Genomic DNA, 21,163 nt, shown 5'->3' with positions numbered 1-21,163 from the left:
CCAGATTAGGCGATCACCGTCGTGTATGCGGGTGGGAGATAGTGCAGCTCGCACTATGCATGCACCACTCACAACCTGTCAATGGGACTAAGAGAATTAATATGTGCTTTCAGTTTCAGGCCCCTGCTGTAAGGTAGTCCGCACAATTTGGTGAGCTTGAGTATATTAATAAGTTGTGTTGCACTTCCCCGCACCTAGATGCAAGTTGTATTGCAAGGCTATCGCGTAACAACGACCATCGCCTCCTGCAGTTTTTCAATGCCAAACGCATCAGCCCGGAGCGGCCAACCAAACCATTTCCTGATGCTCATGGACAGTTTGTGCCCAATTTTTCGCCTTCCTAGTGCTTATCACGTGACGAGTTACTCTTGGGGAGGCGTGTGGTCGTAATCGGCCACTTAGGCATAACGCGCTCCAGCGCGGCGCTTCGTTTTCTATCGCCGGATCACTTGCCAGAGTGCCACTACTTCGACGGTCTCGAGCATCACTTGCCTTCACAACCAGGCAGAAGCCGCTCTCGAATTACGGTTGGTCGGGTGAGCACGCTTAAGCTTGGCGCCTCATTTTATGGCATATGGCTAAAATGTGGGCGATGCGACTGGAATTGAAAAAAATACAGGGAGCGATGCTGCAACAATAGCGTATGAAAGGGCTGTGAGCCAGAATTTAATTGCAGTGGAGCGCGTTTAGAACTGTATGACCCGGAGTTCACATGCTCGTCCTCGTGGCAGTTCATATTAAAATATAATTCACCATCTTCCCGTAGGGGAACCCTGAGTAGTATGCCAAGCAGCCATGGGGTCGACTCAAGTTCCCATTAGTTTTCAGTTCGATCGCGGCGTTGCGAGAGCAGAATGGGGGGAGCGAAGCACGCGCGCGCGCCGTTTATACCACGGAGCTATACAGTGGCGCCCGCAGCGGAGTATGCAGCGGCTACCGTCGCGTCTCTAACCCTAAGCTGCTTCACATCATCGGTTGGCCAATCCCTAGGGGCATCCTGCCAGAATCATCATCAGCGGTGCCTGGCCAGGCATGCGCAGTGGGGGTGCGGTACTCAGAGTTCCCCTACGGGAAGATGACGACGGTGGTTGAACGCGAAGCTATCTCGTGATGGATTCTTTGGTTGGCCAATCCCTAGGGGCATCCTGCCACAATCATCATCAGCTGTGCCTGGCCAGGCATGCGCAGTGGGGGTGCGGTACTCAGAGTTCCCCTACGGGAAGATGACGACGGTGGTTGAACGCGAAGCTATCTCGTGATGGATTCTTTGGTTGGCCAATCCCTAGGGGCATCCTGCCACAATCATCATCAGCTGTGCCTGGCCAGGCATGCGCAGTGGGGGTGCGGTACTCAGAGTTCCCCTACGGGAAGATGACGACGGTGGTTGAACGCGAAGCTATCTCGTGATGGATTCTTTGGTTGGCCAATCCCTAGGGGCATCCTGCCAGAATCATCATCAGCGGTGCCTGGCCAGGGATGCGCAGTGGGGGTGCGGTACTCAGAGTTCCCCTACGGGAAGATGACGACGGTGGTTGAACGCGAAGCTATCTCGTGATGGATTCTTTGGTTGGCCAATCCCTAGGGGCATCCTGCCAGAATCATCATCAGCGGTGCCTGACCAGGCATGCGCAGTGGTTGTGCGGACGGCGGAAAACAACGACAAGGGAGGGAGGGACACAGCCCCAAGCATGAAATGCTTCGCATCTAAAAAATCACGCACCCCTCCACCCAACAACGACGATGGTGGAAACCGAAGCTTTCTCGTGACGGATTCATTGATTGGCCAATCCCACACTCCGAGTATAGGCTACTTTGGAGGTACGCACCACTGTTCTAGAATACCCACAGCAAATCTCAAGTGTGCAGTCCGGAGGCCTAACGTTTGGGCTTGGGGGTGTACGGCGCGAATCGGTACCTGCTGCTTCGCGTTCACTTCGACCATGTCGAAATGGAGCAATCGGATAGACGCCAACTTCATAACGCGAGACACCCAAGTTTGATTCCGGCCACGGGAACCGTTTTTTTTTTTTTTCTTTCATTTCAGCCGCGATCATTCATCATCATCTTCAGAGAAAGTTGGCTTTCCTGCCGGGCGTATTGGCGTACAACGGCATCAGGGAGGACACTAAAGCTTCGCTTTAAAACGCAGCCACCGGGTATAATAAGGTAGGATAGAGAGATGAGCTAGAATGGCGAATAAAATACGCCTAGCTAAGAAAGTTATTACGGAAAGGCAAGAGGGTGTGTATTAATTTATTTGGTTTGTGCGGAGCCATCCACGTAGAACTGACACTGTGAAAGATCCAGCCATGCTGTAGGCTGAAGCAACCGATTGTATTTTAACGAAAGTTTCTTCGCGAAAACCGCAGCTGCCTGCAGTTCTGGAGCTCTATAGTTATGACAGCGGCTTTACTACTAATTCGCCGCCATGCCTTTTTGTAGCATTGATATTTGGACGTTCTGTTGTTTTGTTGCTGTGTTGATACGACTCGTGTCGTTTAGCCGGTACTTTTTTAACGCACGCTATTTTGTTGCGCGTGGTTCTGTCCCGTGCCGTTCTAGCCCCGTAGTGTTTTATGGACCTATCGAGCAATTTCAATGCCATATAAATCCGCAGTGGAAATGTAACCATTTGTAAGATTTTCTTTTTGTGTGCATTCAAGAATCCGTGCCGCTTTGAGCTTGGCTTTTTTTTTTTCGTGAAATGCAATCTTGATGCTCATGCACGCTTGAGGAAATTAGAATGTTCCTTGACGTTTTAATTGAAGTTGGCTTTTAATTACGGGGCAGCCTGAGCGACTCAAACGAAAGTCGTAAGCGCGCTTCCGCTGCAGTCGCCGGGAGCGCCACCACGCGCCTCCGCCCCTTTTGAAACAAGGGTGATAACGTTCCCTGAAGCTCCAATTTTTAGCGACTCATAATACTCTTGTAAAACAGATCAGTCTTTCGGCGGCCAATGACCGATCGTATCTTCAAGAGTGCCGGCAGAAAAAGAGCAACGCGAAAGATTAAAAATTCTTATCCCTACTCCCTCTTACACGTTTGCATCGTGCTCACTTTTGGCTATCGTATCTCGACAGCATCGCAGCTTCATCTTTGCCACGAGTTCAGAAGCCGCTGCGGAATAATTCAGCGCGTTCGTCGCGGCAATGCTCTGAATAATTGAGTTTGAGAACGCGCGAGACACTTCGTGTTCGCCATCGCTCAAACAGTTCAGTGTTGTTTGCCGAGCTGTTAGGGTCCTCATACGTCCCCTTCCCTTTTTGGGTTTCCTGCGCCTTGCTGCTCTGGCAGGGCTGTCTGTTTTATTCGAAGCGGAAGCGGGAGATTCAAAAGCGTTTACGCGGCATTTAGCTCGTGACCGGGCCTGTATTTTTGATCCAAGAACAACGGATTTGATCACACACGCATTTCTTTAGTTTTACAGGTTTGATCTGTTGCAGCGCGGAAGCTAGAATTGTGTTTCATATTCAAGTGTAAGCTAGTGCTTTTCGTGTACCTTCGCTTATTGTACAAATTGGGCTCAGAGAGAGAGAGAGAGAGATCTTTAATGAAGTCTGGCGATGTTAGCCGGGCTAAAATGCCTAACTTGCTATGCCAGTCGATTACGTGATGAAGATGATGGCGATGATGTTCAGGAACTTGATGCGCACACAGGCGTGAAGTTATTAACAGAGACTGGTCTGGACCTTTGTGCTGCAGGTACCCTATCAGAGCTTTTGTAGCCCGCAAAGCACGTTTGGGACGAGCCCACTGTCCTAAAACGTCCTTTAGTTGAATGTCCACGGAAAGCGGCAATCCCAAAGACCCTGTGGGGTACACTCTTTGTGCGCTAAATCGAGCACATCGACAGAGCAGGTGCTGGAGGGTTTCTAGCACACCGTAGTGGGGACAGAGTGGCGACGTAATTCGTTTCATCTCATAGGTGGTATTCACTGAAAACTTGAGCGCGCGATTTCTCCGCTTGACAACACTGAAAACCGCCATGTCGGTAGCCACTGTGCCAGCGCATGCACTTTGCGCCCGCATATCGCAGGAAATAAAACACACACCAGCGTACATCGTCTGCTGCGTTTCAACCCGATTATCGGTAGTGCCGTCAACAGATATATTATTAATCGAACCCACATTATGTGGTCGCTCTACCCGCCCTCGAGCACTGCGCATCACCGGAGGATGAAACCGCGGCTGCGAATGGCGCTGCAGTCGTCTGCGAACGGCGTGTACAGTCCGACGCTGCAGTTGGCTGCCACCGCGGATGTCGAAGCAAGTGCACCCGCACCTTATCCACGACTTTACTTCTGGTAAGTGCCGTCTAATACGTCGTTGAGTAGAAAAACGGAATAATTTATTTGGAGAAATGGTTCACGCGTACGCCGATTTAGCGCTGGCTTTCTCATGCGCTAAATGTTTCACACTCCGCAAAAGAACTCACCTCTGACATTAGAGCATGGCGGCTGGAAATCAGCTGAGCTGCGGCGGCGACTTCATACGCGTCTGGCGATAGGTAGATCGTACTGTACTGCACTCAACAGTACTTGGCGTCGAGGTATTACTTTGGATTCAGTGGGCAACAATTAGGGAATGATGTAGTTTCTGCTGTCAAACGGACCACTGCACTCACGTTGCAACCTTTGTGCCACGACCGACTCGCACTCGCTAATAGGCGTGCGCCGAGGCTGGGATTCAATTGCAGGTAAGGTTGTCACACTCATGAGCGGAACAATGACTTTTTCGCGTAACCAACGCCATCGCTGAACAACTAACTATAGAATCATTCGCACACGCCTTGCACGGAAACACAAGGTCACGTCGCGGCCCGCGACCTGCCTTGCCGCCATGAAGGCATGGAGAAGAGGGGTGCCTGATCTGGGGGCCGTGCGCACAACTTCGCCTTAGCAACAGACGCTTGGCCAAGGATATAGCGGAGCACTCACATGGTTGCCGGCATGCATTCCACGCCAATGAATACCTCCTAAAGAGGAAGTTGCGCATGTCTACTACACTCAACAGCATTCGATGTAGAATTGCTTCTACCCGCTTGGAGAGTCCTGGTGGCATTTTGAACTTGCAGTTTGGATCAATGGAAAATAATGGCGCGTAATGACGTGATACGTCATCCCAGGTTGCTCGCTAAATGTTCCATGCCACGTTAGATGCAAAAAGACGTGCATCTTTCCTTGAGAATAGTATGGATATTGCCGATACACGATGGTTATGCGCAAATGATGCAGCAATGTCCGCCTTCACATTGCCAGTTATCCCACAATGGGCTGGACTGCGGTGTGATGGTGCGCTTGTAGCGCTTGGAGATGTAGGGCATGTATGTCAGACACAAGCCAGTCTTTTGGAAATGACGCTAGGCATTTAAGGACAGCCCCGGAGTCTGTGAAGATAGCCCACTCCCACGCGGGCTGCTTGATGATGTGAGCGAAAGCCACCCTCAGAACTTGAAGTTTTGTAGCCGTAGTTGAAATTTTGTGACTGAGCATGGCACTGATGGTGGTGCGTGATGACGCTATCCACACCCCGATACTGGATGATGTAGATGACACCGACCCATCAGTCTGCACATGAGTGTGGTCTTTACATATCCGCGGAATGTAGACCAGAGCGAAGAACTTTAGTGCGGGAACCGGAATGCGCTCCTTCCTCGTAATGCCGGGCGCAGTTGTCGTGACTGGTATGGCGAGGAACATCCAGGGCGGGTGCTCGGGAGGAGCATCTGTGAGCCTTTGGGGCAAATAAGGGCGTGAATGTCTGCCAAAGGCTAATAAATCAATACAAGGAAAGCAATTATGATAATAAAAGCTTGCTTACCCTTTCCCCGGCGAACAAACTGAGGGAGGCACTTAAGACACCTTGCGTGTGTCATAGGCGAAATACTTTTGCTTGTTTCACTTTATGAGTCCATCCGTATGAATCAACCAAGAGCTCCTGAAGGCAGTCTTCATGACCACTGGCCAATTCTATAAGTATGTATATGTTTCCATGGCAGCAAAATGTAATTTGGTGAATTTGAGCTAACGGGATGCGAGTTGTGGGAGGGGTGTTGACATCAAATGCCAATGGGATTTTTTATGCCCCCGCCAAAATGCCGGAGGCACAGACGCGGAGTTCCGCCGCATTGCCGACGCGCTGGTCGCGTAAAACTCAGCAAAAAACGCTTTCAACACTGTTATCATATTATTCATGGTACCCATAATGTTACCTCTTCCGTCTCTGACTACATTTATCCTATATTTGCCATTATCTAGCTTCTTCCTTGTTGCTCCTAAGCTTCCTCTCTTCCTTAACGTTTCTGTAACATTTAACATGTTAAGTACGAATGCCACTAAGCCCGTTACTGGTAATGAATTTAGACGGCTCAGTTAATACAATTCCATTTCCCGTCTTTGACACTTTCATATTGCTGCTTTTGCCAATACGTTTATTCATTTTGTGGCATAGTTCCTTGATGATTCTTTCCTAGATTTTCCTTCTCTTACAGCGTCTACAGGCTCTGTGATTACCGTCGTTGGGTTTGCATTTATATGCCTGTATTATCTTCGATCTATCCTATTAAGACCACGAGTTTAGTCTGCATGGTTTTTCTCAACTCTTGCACCGTCTCTCATTCTGACTGCAATTTGTATTTTCTACTTTTTCCCAGTTTCATCCTCTTCCTTTTGAGGTCTATCCTTACCAGACACCACTCCGACCTGTGATCGCTGCTTTTGACCTTGCCTCTTATTCAACGTCTTCCGAAATAACTAGATTGTCACTTTGGAGTGGAGTCGGTTCCCTTTTTAGGTATAATTTTTGGGGCCTTTCCATTCCCGTTTCCTACTTCTTCGTTTGTGAAAGAATATATTTATCACCCCATAGTTATTTCTCTCCCCAAATCTAACCAGTCTATAGCCTCGCCTATTCTTACTCCCGATTCCAAAGTTACCGGCTTCTCGCCTACTTTTTAATGAAATCGTATCTCAACCATCGTGTATCCCGCTGTTCCCTTATTCGTTGCTTTTTCAGAATCCCAAATAGGTCAAATTTTTATCCCCATCAGCGGTTTACTCCAAAACCTGAATACGTTCCCGCTTTCGGGACGCGCCGCCCGATGGCGGGAAAAGCGCTCTCGCTCGCGATCGCTCCTCCTCGCCCCGGGAAACGGGAAGCCAGCGCGCGAACTCCAGTTTCCGAGCATAACGGCTCAAGCCCTTCGTCCCACCGCGCGCCGTCGCTAACGCCCCCGCTGCCGCGCGGCAGGAAGCGGCCGCCACTGCCGCGGCGAGCTTTCCTGTGCCGAGCTGACAAGCTGTCCGTAATGACCCCTCGCCTGCTAACTGTTGACCCACCAGCACGTACGTCCGTCCGTTCGGGTTTTCTTGAAGCCGGGTGGAAAATATGTTTGTACTCCTCTGTGAAATACGCGCAGCCTTTCTGTCTGCTTCCGACTCGAGGCGAGTTCCTTGCGCCCTTGTAATCGTCCGCTGAAAACACGCAGTGCTTTGCCTATTTTTTTTTCTTTTTATTTGTATCTGGAGAAGTAATTCACTTTATAAATCCTCCGATTGACTCGAACGATGGGTTGCTTTGCTAGAACGATGTCGGGCGAAGAACTACGAGCACCTTTGACGTCCCTTCTCTTCTTCATCTGCCTCGCAGGCAAGTGCAATTTCTTTGTGTCCTTTTCACTGCAATTGTTTTTTTTTTTTTGTAACGAAAATATTTTTTGTGCCAGATCGCCCCAAAATCTTCTCATGGAGAATACCTCGATTGAAAAGCGAGTGTTGTCCAATACTATTAGTTTCTCACACGAGCGTCTTCTACCGCAGCAACTTAGACCTGTTGCACAAGTAATAAAGCGCGTTCCATTAAACTCGGCCTGTGACTTTCAACACTGCATGATGTTCGAGAAAATTGCTAATTATGTACCCTCTCTTCTTTTGCCCCCGTGAAAACCGGTAAGGCGTAAGTGCAGAACAATCTCCGAAGTGCAAAGATGCAACACTCTGAAGAATGGCGAACACTGCGGACGGGCGTGATTATGAATGGCAAGAGCGTTGCAAGCGCCTACAAATTCAGCGAGAAAACGTCTATTAGCGAGAAACGATCCCTTCCTCCGGGATAAAATTGGGTGCACTCTTTTCACAACGAGGTAAAATGGACCGTCGGTTCGAGCGAACAGATTTAACAACAAATATTGACACTCTGTGACTTAGCTATGCGTAGAAGCCTATGATGTAACATTTAGATGTTTTCTTACGACTTATTGCTGGACTTGCACGGCGACTAAATTTGTTTGACATGCAGCCGATTGTTCTGTCGATCTGAGCGTGGCGGCTCAGCGGCTTCATGTGTGCAGCTAAGGTCCAGTCGCATATTTCCAAAGCACACTGCACACACCACTTCTCTGTGCTATCTCTCTATTTTAATTTTTCGAATAACTGCGGACATCCCCGAAGTTTCTGTAGATCCAGCGCTTTTTTCAGCTGTATGATGCAATAGTAGAGGACCATCCTTTTGGTCTACAACCACGTCACTTGTGAGTTTTCTTTTTCTGCCTTTTTTAGGATTCATTCTAGTGCCAGACTTGCAAAGTGCAATGGCTATGTTATTCCAGGCCATTAATAGCTGCCTGGTACTGTCCAGATCACTGCAAAATTATGCGAAAGTCGGAAGAGAATACTGGACCAATGTGAGCCGAAGGTTAAAATTACACTTACCGCACAAGTAGCGCAGCACATCAAAAGATCAAGTGTAGAACGAACGTCAAGAATTGAGTGCCCAGTAACCACAGGAGAAATAGAATGAAAAAACAAACAGTAGTAACTTACGATTTCATTTATCTTGGCGAATCTGGATGTCAATAATGAATTCCAGCTCAACCGGAAGGATCACCAGGCTCTACTGTGGGCGTTATATGTCTGCATTCGCTTTTTTCCACTCGTTTATTTTTAACGTTCGAGTGAGCAGTGGGTGCCAGAACAAGCAGAAAGATGGAATAATGCACCCTTGTTCAGCGTGAAACGGCCGGCAGCGGGCTTCACGAATTACGGCCGGCAAACGCGACTACCTGCCCGCCCGGTACGTGACAACACGGTTGGCTACTACTGTTAATCAAAGAGGCCACGTGATTCGTCAAGGTTACGCTCCGTTTGAGTGGCTATCTCAAAACAGCTCATCAATTACAGAGGAAAAACTAGGGCGGATCGATCATTTCATCCAAGGGCGTGTCTTTGTACACGGCGTTCATGATTCTGGCGGGAAATGGGTCTTTAATCGCAGGCGCGGAACCGCTGAAGAACATGGTCAACAATGCCCGGATCCGCGAGGTCCTGAGTGCTGGTGAAAGCACCCCGTATTTCCTGAAAAATCTGTCGAGCTTGTTGAATTTCAGAGCTGGTGATGCTCTGCATTCTCGGCAAAGCCGATGATCTTTTCAAGGGGATATAAGCCCACAGGCAGCAGCGACCCTCACATGTTTCCAGCTTGTAAGATTGTTGAGAATTGGCTCCATTTGCGCATGTTTGCTGTGCAAAAATTGGCCAGAAAACCGCTAAGCAGAGAGACTCGTTGTTGTTGTTCCACGGTAGAGGGCGCATACCTAATGACGCAATCGCCTCATCATCGGGGTAAACGAAAATTGAGTGGCCTTCCACTCTGTTTGGGAGGATGACAAACGAAGCTGGGCGTAGTCCAAGGAATGCACGAAACAAAGCACGTTTTCTTGTAATTTATGACTGAGTACGCTTCCTAGCTGATTGTTTGAGTGAAACTTGGAAGGACAAGAATTTTATTCTAGCGGACAAACATGGGGGTGTCCGTTTCGCTCCCGTAGAACTCCATGTATTGGCAACATACGGGAATTCCACAAGATCTACAACTTCACTGTGTAATACCTAATTGGAAAAGGTAAACGAAACTCGGCGTGAAGATAGAGTCGTGCTAACGACTAGTCCTAATATAATTAGTTTCAGAATAGTGCCGATAAAACAAAAGTCACAGCCGGTTTTTGTAACCATACTCCCTCCATACACGACTGTGTATTGGCAGCAGACGGGAATTTTCTCATGTTTACAACTTCACTCTAAATTAACCAATTATGACAGGTAAATAAAACTGGTTAGCCTGATAGAGACGTCTTAGTTGCCTGTTCAAGTATAATATTTTTTCAAGGTGTCCACATTGTATTGAGAGCATTTTACGCTATCTCTGGAGCGAGGGCATGCGTTTCTTTGTCGACGTTACTTCCGTTGACGTACGCTATACCAGAAAACCCAGGAATATACAACTTCGCTGCAAAAATAAGAGTATTATATACCAGCAGAGTAAATATTAATGAGTATTAGAATGCCATGTTGAAGACATAAAGCAAGTATAGCTAAAGTTAAAAAAAGAGGACACTAGGTGGGTTAACCAGCGTCAAGGCAATTCCTGCCTTGGTATACCTTACTTTCATTTCTTTATATTATACCTTTCACAAAATTGAGCGTCAAGATCGTTCAGAAACTAATGCGATTGGAAAGCATTTACTGGCGAACAGCTGTCCTGCGTAACATTTTACCAGTACCGAACCTACCTGACATCTAAGTATAGAGCAATTTCGGAATGTGTTCATCTGCGCTGGTAATAACTTCGTAGAACGCAGGGACAAACAACCTCCTTCTATAGATATGCTTGCTGGCACTGCCTATGTTCAGTCCTTTTAGTATTATGGTATCATCAAAAACGCCGCCTTTTTTCTCCATGGTCGGAAGTATTACAGCATTGTGAGCGAATTATGTTGGAGTTGGAGGTACACTGTTGAATCCGGAGAATTTGATCTATGAACAAATGAGAAAATCAGCTGTCTCCCGTGTGGACCACCTGCCTCCGGTTCTCCTCCACGAAAAATTAAAAAGTAGAATCGCCTCTCAGCTGTGACCGTTTCGTGATTCTAGAAAAATATTAAATTGGTCGCCAAATTCGTTTACTAACTGGGTAGCCCACGATGACGAAGAGAGAGAAAACTTTTTTATTTGGCAGCTAGAGCTGTACTAGGTCATTGTTCCGCAATGTAGCATTGATGAAACCGAGAAAATCTGAATGGTACAGTGCTGCGTTTTAAGGTCGGTCATTGGAATACTTTATTGGTAAAAGCGAATTCGTCATAGTTAGAACTTAACATTGGCAATTACGATTTTAGCACCTATTGAGCAGCTATTCAGTCATAACTACCGTAGTTAGAACGAATTGTTTAGATCCGTACACTATAATTAAGGTAACAAGTACTCATTAGTTATTTGTGAATTCATTGTATGGCTTAATGAGTAATTTCGTGCTTACTGAGTAATAACCAGTCTTTTTTTTTATTTGAGGAACTCTGGATACCTCAATACTGCGTGTTTAGTTGGCCTGAGCACTATTCAATGCACGTTAACACAATACAAAGTAATGAAGTACGAACACCTCCTGGGTACTCATTCGTTGTCTCTTTCTCCTCTTTCATACACCCCCAAATATCCTCATCACCACATCTTTTGAAGCCTACCAAAATGTTCCTAATAAAGTGCACTGAGATTCTCTAGCGTTTAGAGAAAAAGATAATCAGTTGCGAGCAACATAATAATTACCAAGCTCCAGAGTATCTATTAAATAGCGTTTTCATGCGAATTCTGGCATGGCGAGTGAAATAATTAGCGCACAAAGGGACCAATAAAAATAACGCGGTTGGTGCACAGCGAAAGAAGGAGGCAGCAATTCAAGTCTCCCTCGTGTCCCCTACCGCTAGTTTAAATTCTTGTGAAAACAGCAACTAATACTCGGTTCACTGACCACACTCCACCTAGATAGAAGGAACGTTTTTCTTTGGCTTATGGGACAGTCTCGCTTAAATTTAGGAAAGCAAGGAGACGCCCGTACACGCGTGAAACATTTCACACTCTGTCGTGCACATCCTGCCTGCAGGTGAAAAGGTGGCGGCCACAAAGCCACCCTCCTTGATCCGCTGATCAGATGGCACACGTACGCCGATGAAGGGCAGATGCACAAGCTAGATGCTGGCCTTGTTTCAATTTCCGCTCGCGTTTCTAGGCGTAAAATAAGTGCCTTAGGGATTGTGTAAAGGTGCACCGAAGTAAGTGATAAACATTGTTAATTACTGTGTTACCTTAAATTCGGGAGTCTGCAGGCCATCCTCCGAGTTTTCCTCAACAGTATACACGATTCTTGTTTTATTTTGTTTTGTTTTGTTTCGTTTTGTTCCGTGTTCTTTCTATGAATAGAGCGTTTCAGACACGTATTTTCCTCTGAGGATGCGACTCGCTGATTCGGCAACGTTGAGTGTGTGTTCGGAATTTAGCTGATTGCGATCTGCTTTAAACTATGCAAACTGAGCTTCGATCGACAGATTGTACATTTTAACGATAAACTAGGTGAAAATATGCATATAGAAAACTGGGATAGCATCAAGGCACAGTTTAGGCCATTACGATGTCATTGCGTTAGTTGATAAGGCTGCTGCCATGGGAACTTATACAGTCATTCTTCCTCTGACCTTTACGAATACACGTAGGCACCAAATTTCCTCTGAATAAGAAAACGGGTGATTGCTCGAGCTGCAGCTTGAACTGGGGCCAAAAATAAAGAGAAATGGTGAATTTACTTCAGTGCCACTTGGCAGGCGACGAGTTTGCTTACACTTTTGAGGACGAAGCTGTTATTGGCAATTCGCCGTCATTCACCGTGGAGTTCTTAAACTACAAAATTTGCGCATACCGCCTGTAAAGGGTGCTTTTCTGTAAGAAGGAGGCGTGTATGTAAGCAGCCGACATACTGGCTTGCGAAGTCGCAGAGCCTGCCGCAGTGGCTCAGTGGCTAAGGTGTTGTGCGGATGGGCCCGAAGACGCGGGATCGATCCCGGCAGTGGCAGCCTTTTTTGACGGCGACGAAAAACAAAAACGCCCATGTGCCTAAACGAGCCGCAAGTTATGTCACCCTCCACTACGGCGCGCCTCGTAGCCCAGGTGCACCTTCGACGTGCACACCTCCCTATATTTGAAGGATTCCTCATTTTCCTAATTTTCGCCAACTTGCAGAAACAAGTACCGGAATTTATGCACACACCATTGCTTGGAGCCAAATGTTTAGTTAATCACTTACAATGTAGCATCATCAAAGCTTGTCTCCTAAGCGCATACGCAGGAATTCAAACCGTATATATGAAAAACGATGCCTTTTGACGAGATTGATAAAGACGCCGCTTTATCGTCGGTGAACCTTTAACAGAGGCGTCGTATCCAGGAAAGCCTGGCGGAATCAGCTGGGGGTGCTGAACTAAACGAACAGGCTCGTCAGGATCCGGAATATCAGGCCTGAGAAGCGGAAGGGCAGCGACGAGCTAAGGAACAAAAATCCATAGAAATCAAGAGAATTAAGAGAAATTGTAAAAGCTGTAGAAATGCTGTAGAAGTACTCCCATTTAGGAATACTTCTTTCCTGTGAACAATAAACTTTATTTACACTGCTAGAATTATTGAATGTGTAACTTCACCGATTATGTATTTCGTATAGTTACAGGCGTTAGACGTTTGGTGCTTTTTGGCATTTCTTGTTTTGGCCTTTTATTTGCTTTCTATATCTGCATTTGTCTGCCTCAGCTAGCACTCGATGGGCGCGGCTGTAGATCTTCGGGAGAATCATTCGCCCTTTACTGGACAAAACCAGGCTGATGATGATGAGGTATATGATGATGGTGATGATTAGGAGGATTTGCCGTGCACAGGCCACGTATAAGACAGGCATTTTCCATTTCGTTACATCATTTAAATGGTATTTTCGCCTTTGGGTTTATATTTTTGTGTTACCTTTTTCATTTCCTTCGACCAACAGTCACCATTTACACTAGTATTACAATAGACTATTGTTACGAGGCATGTGATGCATTCGCCATAAAGCGGGCACTAGATGCGCTGTGCCGAAGTGGGATCATCATCAAGGGGCGAAGATGAAGCCTTGAAGGGGGCGCTTAAAAATAGTTGCAAGTGCCACGTTTTGATCAAAAGAGAACAAGACAAGAGCTTCGGAATCGAACAGGCCTGTTTCGCATTTCGATATGTTTATTGTTATTGTTATTTTTGAGCCCAACATAATTCAAAACGAAGGAATCAGCGCTCTGCGAAGCACTGCGCTTTCTTCCGGTTCATCTCCGAAAACAGCCTCAGGTGGGCTTCAGGGGCAGCTCGAATCGATTGCGAAAACGTAGTTTTCGAGGACGAGGAGCGATCGCATTGTGCGGAACATGAGCAGCGCATGCTTCCGGATACAGCCGCGCTCGTTCAAGCTATCGCTCGCTTCATTAGCGGGGCCCATTTACGCTCCCACACGCCTTATCCGTTGAAGGCACAGCGACTGCGATCGACACGCCAGATACCGCGAAACCTGAATGGCGCCCGGTTGTTCTGCACGAAAAATCATTAGTGCACTCCTGCCTAGGCGCTTCTGAATCTTTAATTAAGCAGACTCGCCCGTAATCGTCTCGATGCATGGGTCGGCAACTACCAACACTGGGTTGATAAGAAGGCCATGTAACTCAGTGAGCCACTGGCTCGTAGACACGTTTTAGCGGTGCATCTCATTTTATTTGTTACTCGACGACTCCTATTCATACCAGGCACACATTGCATCTGTGAGTACAGTACTAAAACATTTTTTTCACCTTGTAACCTTTTTAAGAACGCTACATTTACTGCTGATAAGGCTCACCATGACAAGTGACTCCTAAGGGCCACTGTGAACGACCATATCTGTATCGCTCGACCGGCCTATCGCCAACTAGCTACCTCCTGCAAACTCCTGCACGGCCAGCTGTGTCTACAGCGTTCGTGCCTGCTTTCTTTCCTTCCTTGCCATTCGCTAGTGATGCTCGCGTACGTCGTTCCTATTCGATAAGCAGCCGCGCAAAAGCGGCAGTGTGGCATATGCGGATACAAAACGAGGGAAAGTGTGGCTGCGCCGGCCATAGGATAATCAATGAAAGCCAAGTAAATTCCTGTTTATAAAGCGCTGTCCAAAACACCGCTGCGATTACATGCTACTACGTGGGTACAACCTAGTTTGCTATCCTGCACGTCGCGAAAGGGAAGGTTACTAAAAAAATCAGAATTACGACTGTGAAATTTAAGATGTTCGCTAATGACGGTGAAGGCCAGTGATTGGGCTGCCGGGTCTCCAGGCCTCAAATCTAACACTGCCGCCCGAAAAGTTTTCCAATAAGGAATATTTTGATAGACTTAGCCCAGATAACACTCAGCTTATACATCATTGGAAGGATACAACATTAACGTGTCTACAGCAAAACACTGCTTTCTCAAAAATAATTGATGTATTTAATCTTATCAGAGAGACCTACCTTAAATACTTGCTTGCTGTCAAGAACCGCAGCATAAAATTTAACTGTTGGCGGGTGATAATTTTAAGGGCCGAGTAACAATATATGGGCAATTTCGAACGGCCTGGAATGCGCCCCACTTCACATGTAAACCATTACAGCCATGTCACAAGAACACCACAAAATTGTAGTTGACAAATCTAGAATACAACAAGAAAACGAAGCGCCGAAATATACCAGCGACGTCAAGCGACCATACCGATGGTTGCACAGGCTTCTGTGAAGCTTACCCTAAATAAAATAGTGTTGGAAGCCCGCCATGACAGAATTTTGGTTCATTTGACTACCTTCAATGCGGCGCGTTCGGCATTCGGAACTCAACTTGTTAGTAGACGCATGAAACTTTAATAGGATGCTAACACCTCGAATGAGCCGCACCAGCTTATTACACGATCACCGTTAAAATAAAGCACATCTATTGCTTTCTACAACGTGCGTTTTCTTTCCTTCTCGATGCTCGCAAGTGTAAGCGCACGCAGAACCGTCTGTCTGTTGGATTCATTTGTTCTAGTGAAGCTCACGCGAGCCGAGCCCATCGTGGCGTCCCACCAAGAGCCGGAGTTCGCGGAGCCCATCGTGAACCACACGGTACCTGTTGGTAGGAAAGTTACCATGTCGTGTGTCGTCGACCATCTGAACAACTACAGGGTGAGCGGACTGGTCAATGCATGCGTACAGTAAGCGAACGTTGTTTTCCTTACTCTGTCTTCGAAGGGGACGCTTAACAAGGGGGAGAGACGCTTGGCTTATCAGGTGCGCTGTAGTGGTGGGATATCGAATAATACGAAACAGCCAGGGTTCATTAGCGTACGCCATTGTCTTGTATACACCGGCGTCTTCACTAGCTGCATTTACCATAAAAAGACCACTCCGAATCGTACTCGTCGCCACGTGCTCGCCAACCTATGTCACTGAGTATGCTATGGGGATGCATGAGCGCGCCCGTACGTACAACTGAAGAAAAACTGTTCAGGCTGCGTATTCGTAGAATGAAGTGCATGTGAGTTCGGAATTTGAATGTTAACATCTCTGATCGGATAAAAACTTAGATGAACGCAAATTAATGAAAATGCGCCAACCAGAGGTAAGAAGCTCTTGTTTAAGCCTTTGGTTAGTATGTTTTCAAGCTATGCTCGAAATAATTGACTTGAACGTGCGATGTGTATATGCTAAGCGCCACAGAGTAAAGGCCATTTTAAGGAGCTCTGATGATGATGACTTGAATTCACGTTCGCTGTTGTATGGGTAGGCCACGAGGGATTCGTTCAGCCGAAGAGCAGGCGGTTATTCGGGCACGCGCTCGCGAGCGTTTAAATTTTAAAAGTTAAGTACACGGTTTTATTCAGTAGTAATCGTCGTCCTCCCCAGCGTCATCGTCTCCCGACGGCACAGCCGCGTAGGGCCAATCCTTTTGTAGCGCGTCCTCCCCTTGGTAGACCTCCAGTTCTTCATCAGGTGGTCTGGTGGACGTCTCCAAAGGTGGATTGTGAAAAGGTGGCTTTACAGATTCGTCGTCATCGTCTTCGGCGCGGCGGACAAAGGCGGGAGCTCCTCATGGGGCGTAAGCCCACACGCAACCCTGGACGACGCCGGGTGGTCCCCGCGAGGCACGCGCTCAGGCGCGCTCGGGGATTTCTGCCCCCCGCCGGATGAATTCGCGTCGGCCTAAGCAGCTCAGCTGTTAAAAAGAGCGCAAGTTGCATAAATAAAATTAACACTTAACATAGACGTATTTATAAGGTGAGTTGGATGGAGCTCAGCCTCAGTTCTCGTTATGTATGGCGTGTTTACCATCAAGCTTTGCGTTTTTACATTTGGTTTGAGAAAGGAACGTTTTATTTTATTTGATTTGATTCTATCTAAGCTTAAAATCAACGCACGGATGGGCAAACAGTCGCTTAAGCCAGTTTGTGATTCAGTTGCTGCTAGTCATGTCCCCCAGATATTTGTGCTCGCGTGATCTACTGGTTGGATGAGTTCATTAACGATATACGACTACTGGTTCAAGTGCATTAAACATGTTTCAGGGAACCCCTTAGTGTAGGTGCGTTTCGCAAGTACTTGAAGGCTCAGGTATCAAATAGCTAATCCGAAAACTACGCCCTTTAACAGCGGAGCTGTTGTACAAGCCGTAAGTCCGGTGTTTGAGGGTAAAATGCAAAAAAAAAAAAAAAATGCGGAGCGCTCGTGAGCCGTACCTCGCGCCGACCGCCGAGTCCCCGGCTGCTCTCACAGCGGCTTTAAAAAAAATACAAGAAAAAAAATTGGCCACGTATCTGCTCCTTTGGCTGCAAAGGTCGACGCAAGACGATAGTCGACTGGCACCCGTGGCAATAAATGCCTCCCTTCTCTTTCCCGCTCACCTCTCATGCTGTTCCCCTCCCGCCTCGCTCCTTCTAAGATAACACGCTAGAGGTTTTCTCAAGTCAATTTAAATTTACCGCGTTCCCCTGATCCAAGTCGGGTGCCTCAATCCCAGTGCTGCCCTACGGCGGAGACGAGCGTGAATCGAGGCACCCGACTACAACGTTTATGGAACCACGTTGCCCTACTCCATGAGCGTTCCAAGCGGAACGCGGTAGGTCTAGTGGAACCTTTCGCGGCTGTCACCGTTTGATTTTAAATGCAGAGCATTTCAGTAACTCACGATGTCACCCGCGTTGTCCCGTCGTAGTCCGCACCGTCGTTGTCCGCACCCCTCCCCGTACACTATATAAAAGAAAATACTATCCGGCGCCAGGTTTCGATCCCTCGACCCTGCGGGCGGAACGCAATGTACATGGTGCTCTACCCACTGCGCCACAAAGCCGACACAGAATGGGACGCTACGAACGCGCCTTATATCGTTGACTCATTCAAATTACTGCTGACGAGCGCTCTCTCGTCAGCAGTTGCCACCAGTGCAACAACATTAACGTAACGCAAACTACTTAACGTCGTGCGCCCCCGGAAATGCTCTGCATTTGTTTTGGAATTCCGACAGGTAGCGCAAACAACAGCAGGCAACAGTTTTCGGCAGTTGATGTACTATTTTATTTGCTATCGCAAATACTACTCATGTATTGATTTTCTGCCTTATATTTGCGTAATGTCTTGTTTGTGTTCAACAGTGTTGACAAGTATGAACATTAAAACCGGACATAGACGTTCAGATTTGGCAGTGAGTATATACGACTATTTCGGAGCATGTGCTCAGTTTGGCCGGCTGGCTGAATCGAATGACAGACAGACAGACGTACAGACAGGCAGGCCAAAATTTTATCGTTCAAGTAGCCCAAGGAAGACTATCGTCTTTAAGAACCCCAGCACTGTCGTCAAGCGCTGCCGCACGTGTCATGCTTGGCATAAGTAAGCGGACGATATTGATACATATGACGATGAATACTGCTAGCACAGTGCAATGCAACGACGGAACATGTAAATAAACAATTTCAAACTTGTGCAAATGCGTGGTGATGTGTCCTTCAGTGCTCACGTATAAAGAAATCCGGCAGCTTCGCTATGGTTCAAGCCTTGGGGAACTTAGGGCAAGCTTCACCAGTTTATCTGGTGGAAATCTACAATTCTGAGGATAGCTTTGCATCCACCGCTCTCCGCGAAGAAGACGACGACCTCCTCTTCGATGCATACGACGACGATTACAAGCCCCGTAACTATGGAAATAAAAAACGATACTGAAACGTAACTATGTGTCCAGCAATGCTCACCTACAGCAGCTTCGTCATTCAAGTCTTGCGCGTGAGTGCAAGCTTCCCTGAAATCTTTTTGTGGGTGCGGAAGAATGGAGGAACATTGACCACTGCCATGGTACCCACAGGGGGCGTGGAGGTCAACAGTGCATCATGGCAGAGTTAAGGTTGGTTTTAACATGCCACTTTAACTGTTGACCTGTCCTTTCTTTTCCGCGTCAATTCAAACGGCTTGTTTGTTTGTTGTTTGTTTGGGAAGAACGAATATCGTAGGATACATAACTTCTCCCATGGTTTCGCACAGGCTGCGAAACATATGCTTGCTGAAAATATCTCTTTTATGTTTGGTGATTGGCGTGACCAGCTGGGTTTCATGGCCTCTCACTGCGCGTCGTTTGAAAAGCCCAGCTTCAGTGGCTCGCTTTATTATTCCTGGTCTCTCATTAAACCAATGCGATGTGCATTTATAATTAACATACTTCCACTCCCCTTCGTCAGGTACTTATGTTTCACCAGAAGTGTTCGACAGGTTTCACCTACGTTTAAAGATATTGGCGTGTGCGATTATGCTAATCGATCCTGGGACTCCGGCCATCGGGGAGCCTATAAATACCACCTACGCATGAACACTTTTGCTGCAGGCGTGCTTCTTTACAGTCCTCGTGAGTTAAAATTGCGCCACAAAAACGACACCGGAAAAGCGACTTCAAAGAAACCTGCTGGAAATAAACCTACACATGTGCCAGGTGAAAAACACCAATGTGTCAGCGTAGGAATTGAGCCAGGCCTGCGTGTTGTGCAGTAGAAAGCTCTCACAGGCGTGGAGGCGTTACAACAAAAGTGACTTGACGCTCATATCCCGTTCAGCTGTTATTTAAGTAAAAGCAGCCCCAATTTGACCGAGACAGCTGCGTGGTGTCTGATTTGGCGCGTCTGGATCGGCTTGTGTGAGAAGACAATACGAAGCTTTTGCGCTAAAACACGCGTACACAGAAAGAACTGATCAGCATAAGCCGCGCGACGTGCAGCTGAAGAGCGACGCTTGAGCCGTTTATCAGCGAAAGAAGTGGGAGTTTGTCAGCGACAGGAAGTTTGCATGCGTGCAGGTAATGTGATAGAGACTGGCGCTTAATCTACAGCAATTCCGTTTGGCGCCTTGGCAACTCACAGTCAGACGCCAGCTGCACCAGTCGCCATTAACAAGTGATCGCACGAATAAAGGCAAGTTCTCGTAAATAAATTTCACGCTGAGGCATTCTGTCAAGATTGGCCCCTGTGTAACAGCAACGCTTTGAACAGCAACCCCTCGCTTTGACTTTCTCCAGTTTGATACGTAAAGTTTGATAAATAACGTGGAGTTCTACAAAAATCTGAGGTAGACAAGTGACTGCCCAAGTTGCACTTCCTTGTTATTTATGGTAAGTTCGAGAACTGAATAAAAAGAGACATTTAGGGGACTTGCATGGCGATATTTTTTTAAAGAGACCATGAACAGTGCATAGAACCTCGTTTTAGTTTATTTACCAGCCGCAGTGGCTCAGTGGCTATGGCGTTGTGCTGCTGAGCCCAAGGATGCGGGTTGGATCCCTGCCGCGATGGTCGCTTTTCAGATGGAGGCGAAAGAGAAAAACACCGGTGTAAAGATTTCGGCGCATGTTAAAGATACCCAGGGCAGGGAGTCAAAATTAATCCGGAGCCCTCCACTACCCCGCTACTCATAGCGCAAATGTAGATTCGGCGCGTTATATGCTGAAATTTTGAATTTAAAAGCATGACTTCGCAACTCGCTGAACTTTATTTTAGGGCAAAAAGATGTTGTTCAAACAAAAAAAAATTAACATGCAACTAGAACCTTTCAAATTTCCCACTACACAACGCCGAGAAAGACGTCATTGGTGGCGTACAAAAAGCAGTAATATGTAGGTTAGCTCCATTCTTAGATTGAAGCGGTGTGATTGAACGGAACCCGAGGTCCACTACAAAAGTTCGATCTTGTTTATTGGCGGTAGCTTTTGTTGGCCACCAATAATACCAATTAGGCTCCGGGACATCGCGAGGACAG

At 47.1% G+C, this 21,163-nt stretch overlaps 1 protein-coding gene across 3 annotated transcripts in view; it reads left to right on the top strand.

The window, feature by feature from the left end:
- LOC144170762 (lachesin-like) overlaps positions 1 to 21,163 on the top strand; it is a 52,127-nt gene that overhangs the window by 3,215 nt on the left and 27,749 nt on the right. The window contains exon 2 of one of the 3 annotated variants that reach the window (XM_077700747.1): positions 15,924 to 16,060. The exons of 1 other annotated variant lie outside the window; for it this stretch is intronic. In XM_077700747.1, the coding sequence (XP_077556873.1) occupies positions 16,025 to 16,060 (36 nt within the window). In that variant the 5' untranslated portion in view covers positions 15,924 to 16,024. Of the gene's footprint in view, positions 1 to 15,923; positions 16,061 to 21,163 lie in introns of those variants that run through there. One more of the 3 variants, XM_077700748.1, reaches the window with a different exon arrangement.

This window comes from Haemaphysalis longicornis, unplaced genomic scaffold (assembly GCF_048455015.1).
Source record: "Haemaphysalis longicornis isolate Haplotype H1 unplaced genomic scaffold, Haemaphysalis longicornis Haplotype H1 scaffold_2, whole genome shotgun sequence".
Classification (NCBI taxonomy): Eukaryota; Metazoa; Arthropoda; class Arachnida; order Ixodida; family Ixodidae; genus Haemaphysalis; species Haemaphysalis longicornis.
This window is presented reverse-complemented; position numbering and strand designations above follow the sequence as displayed.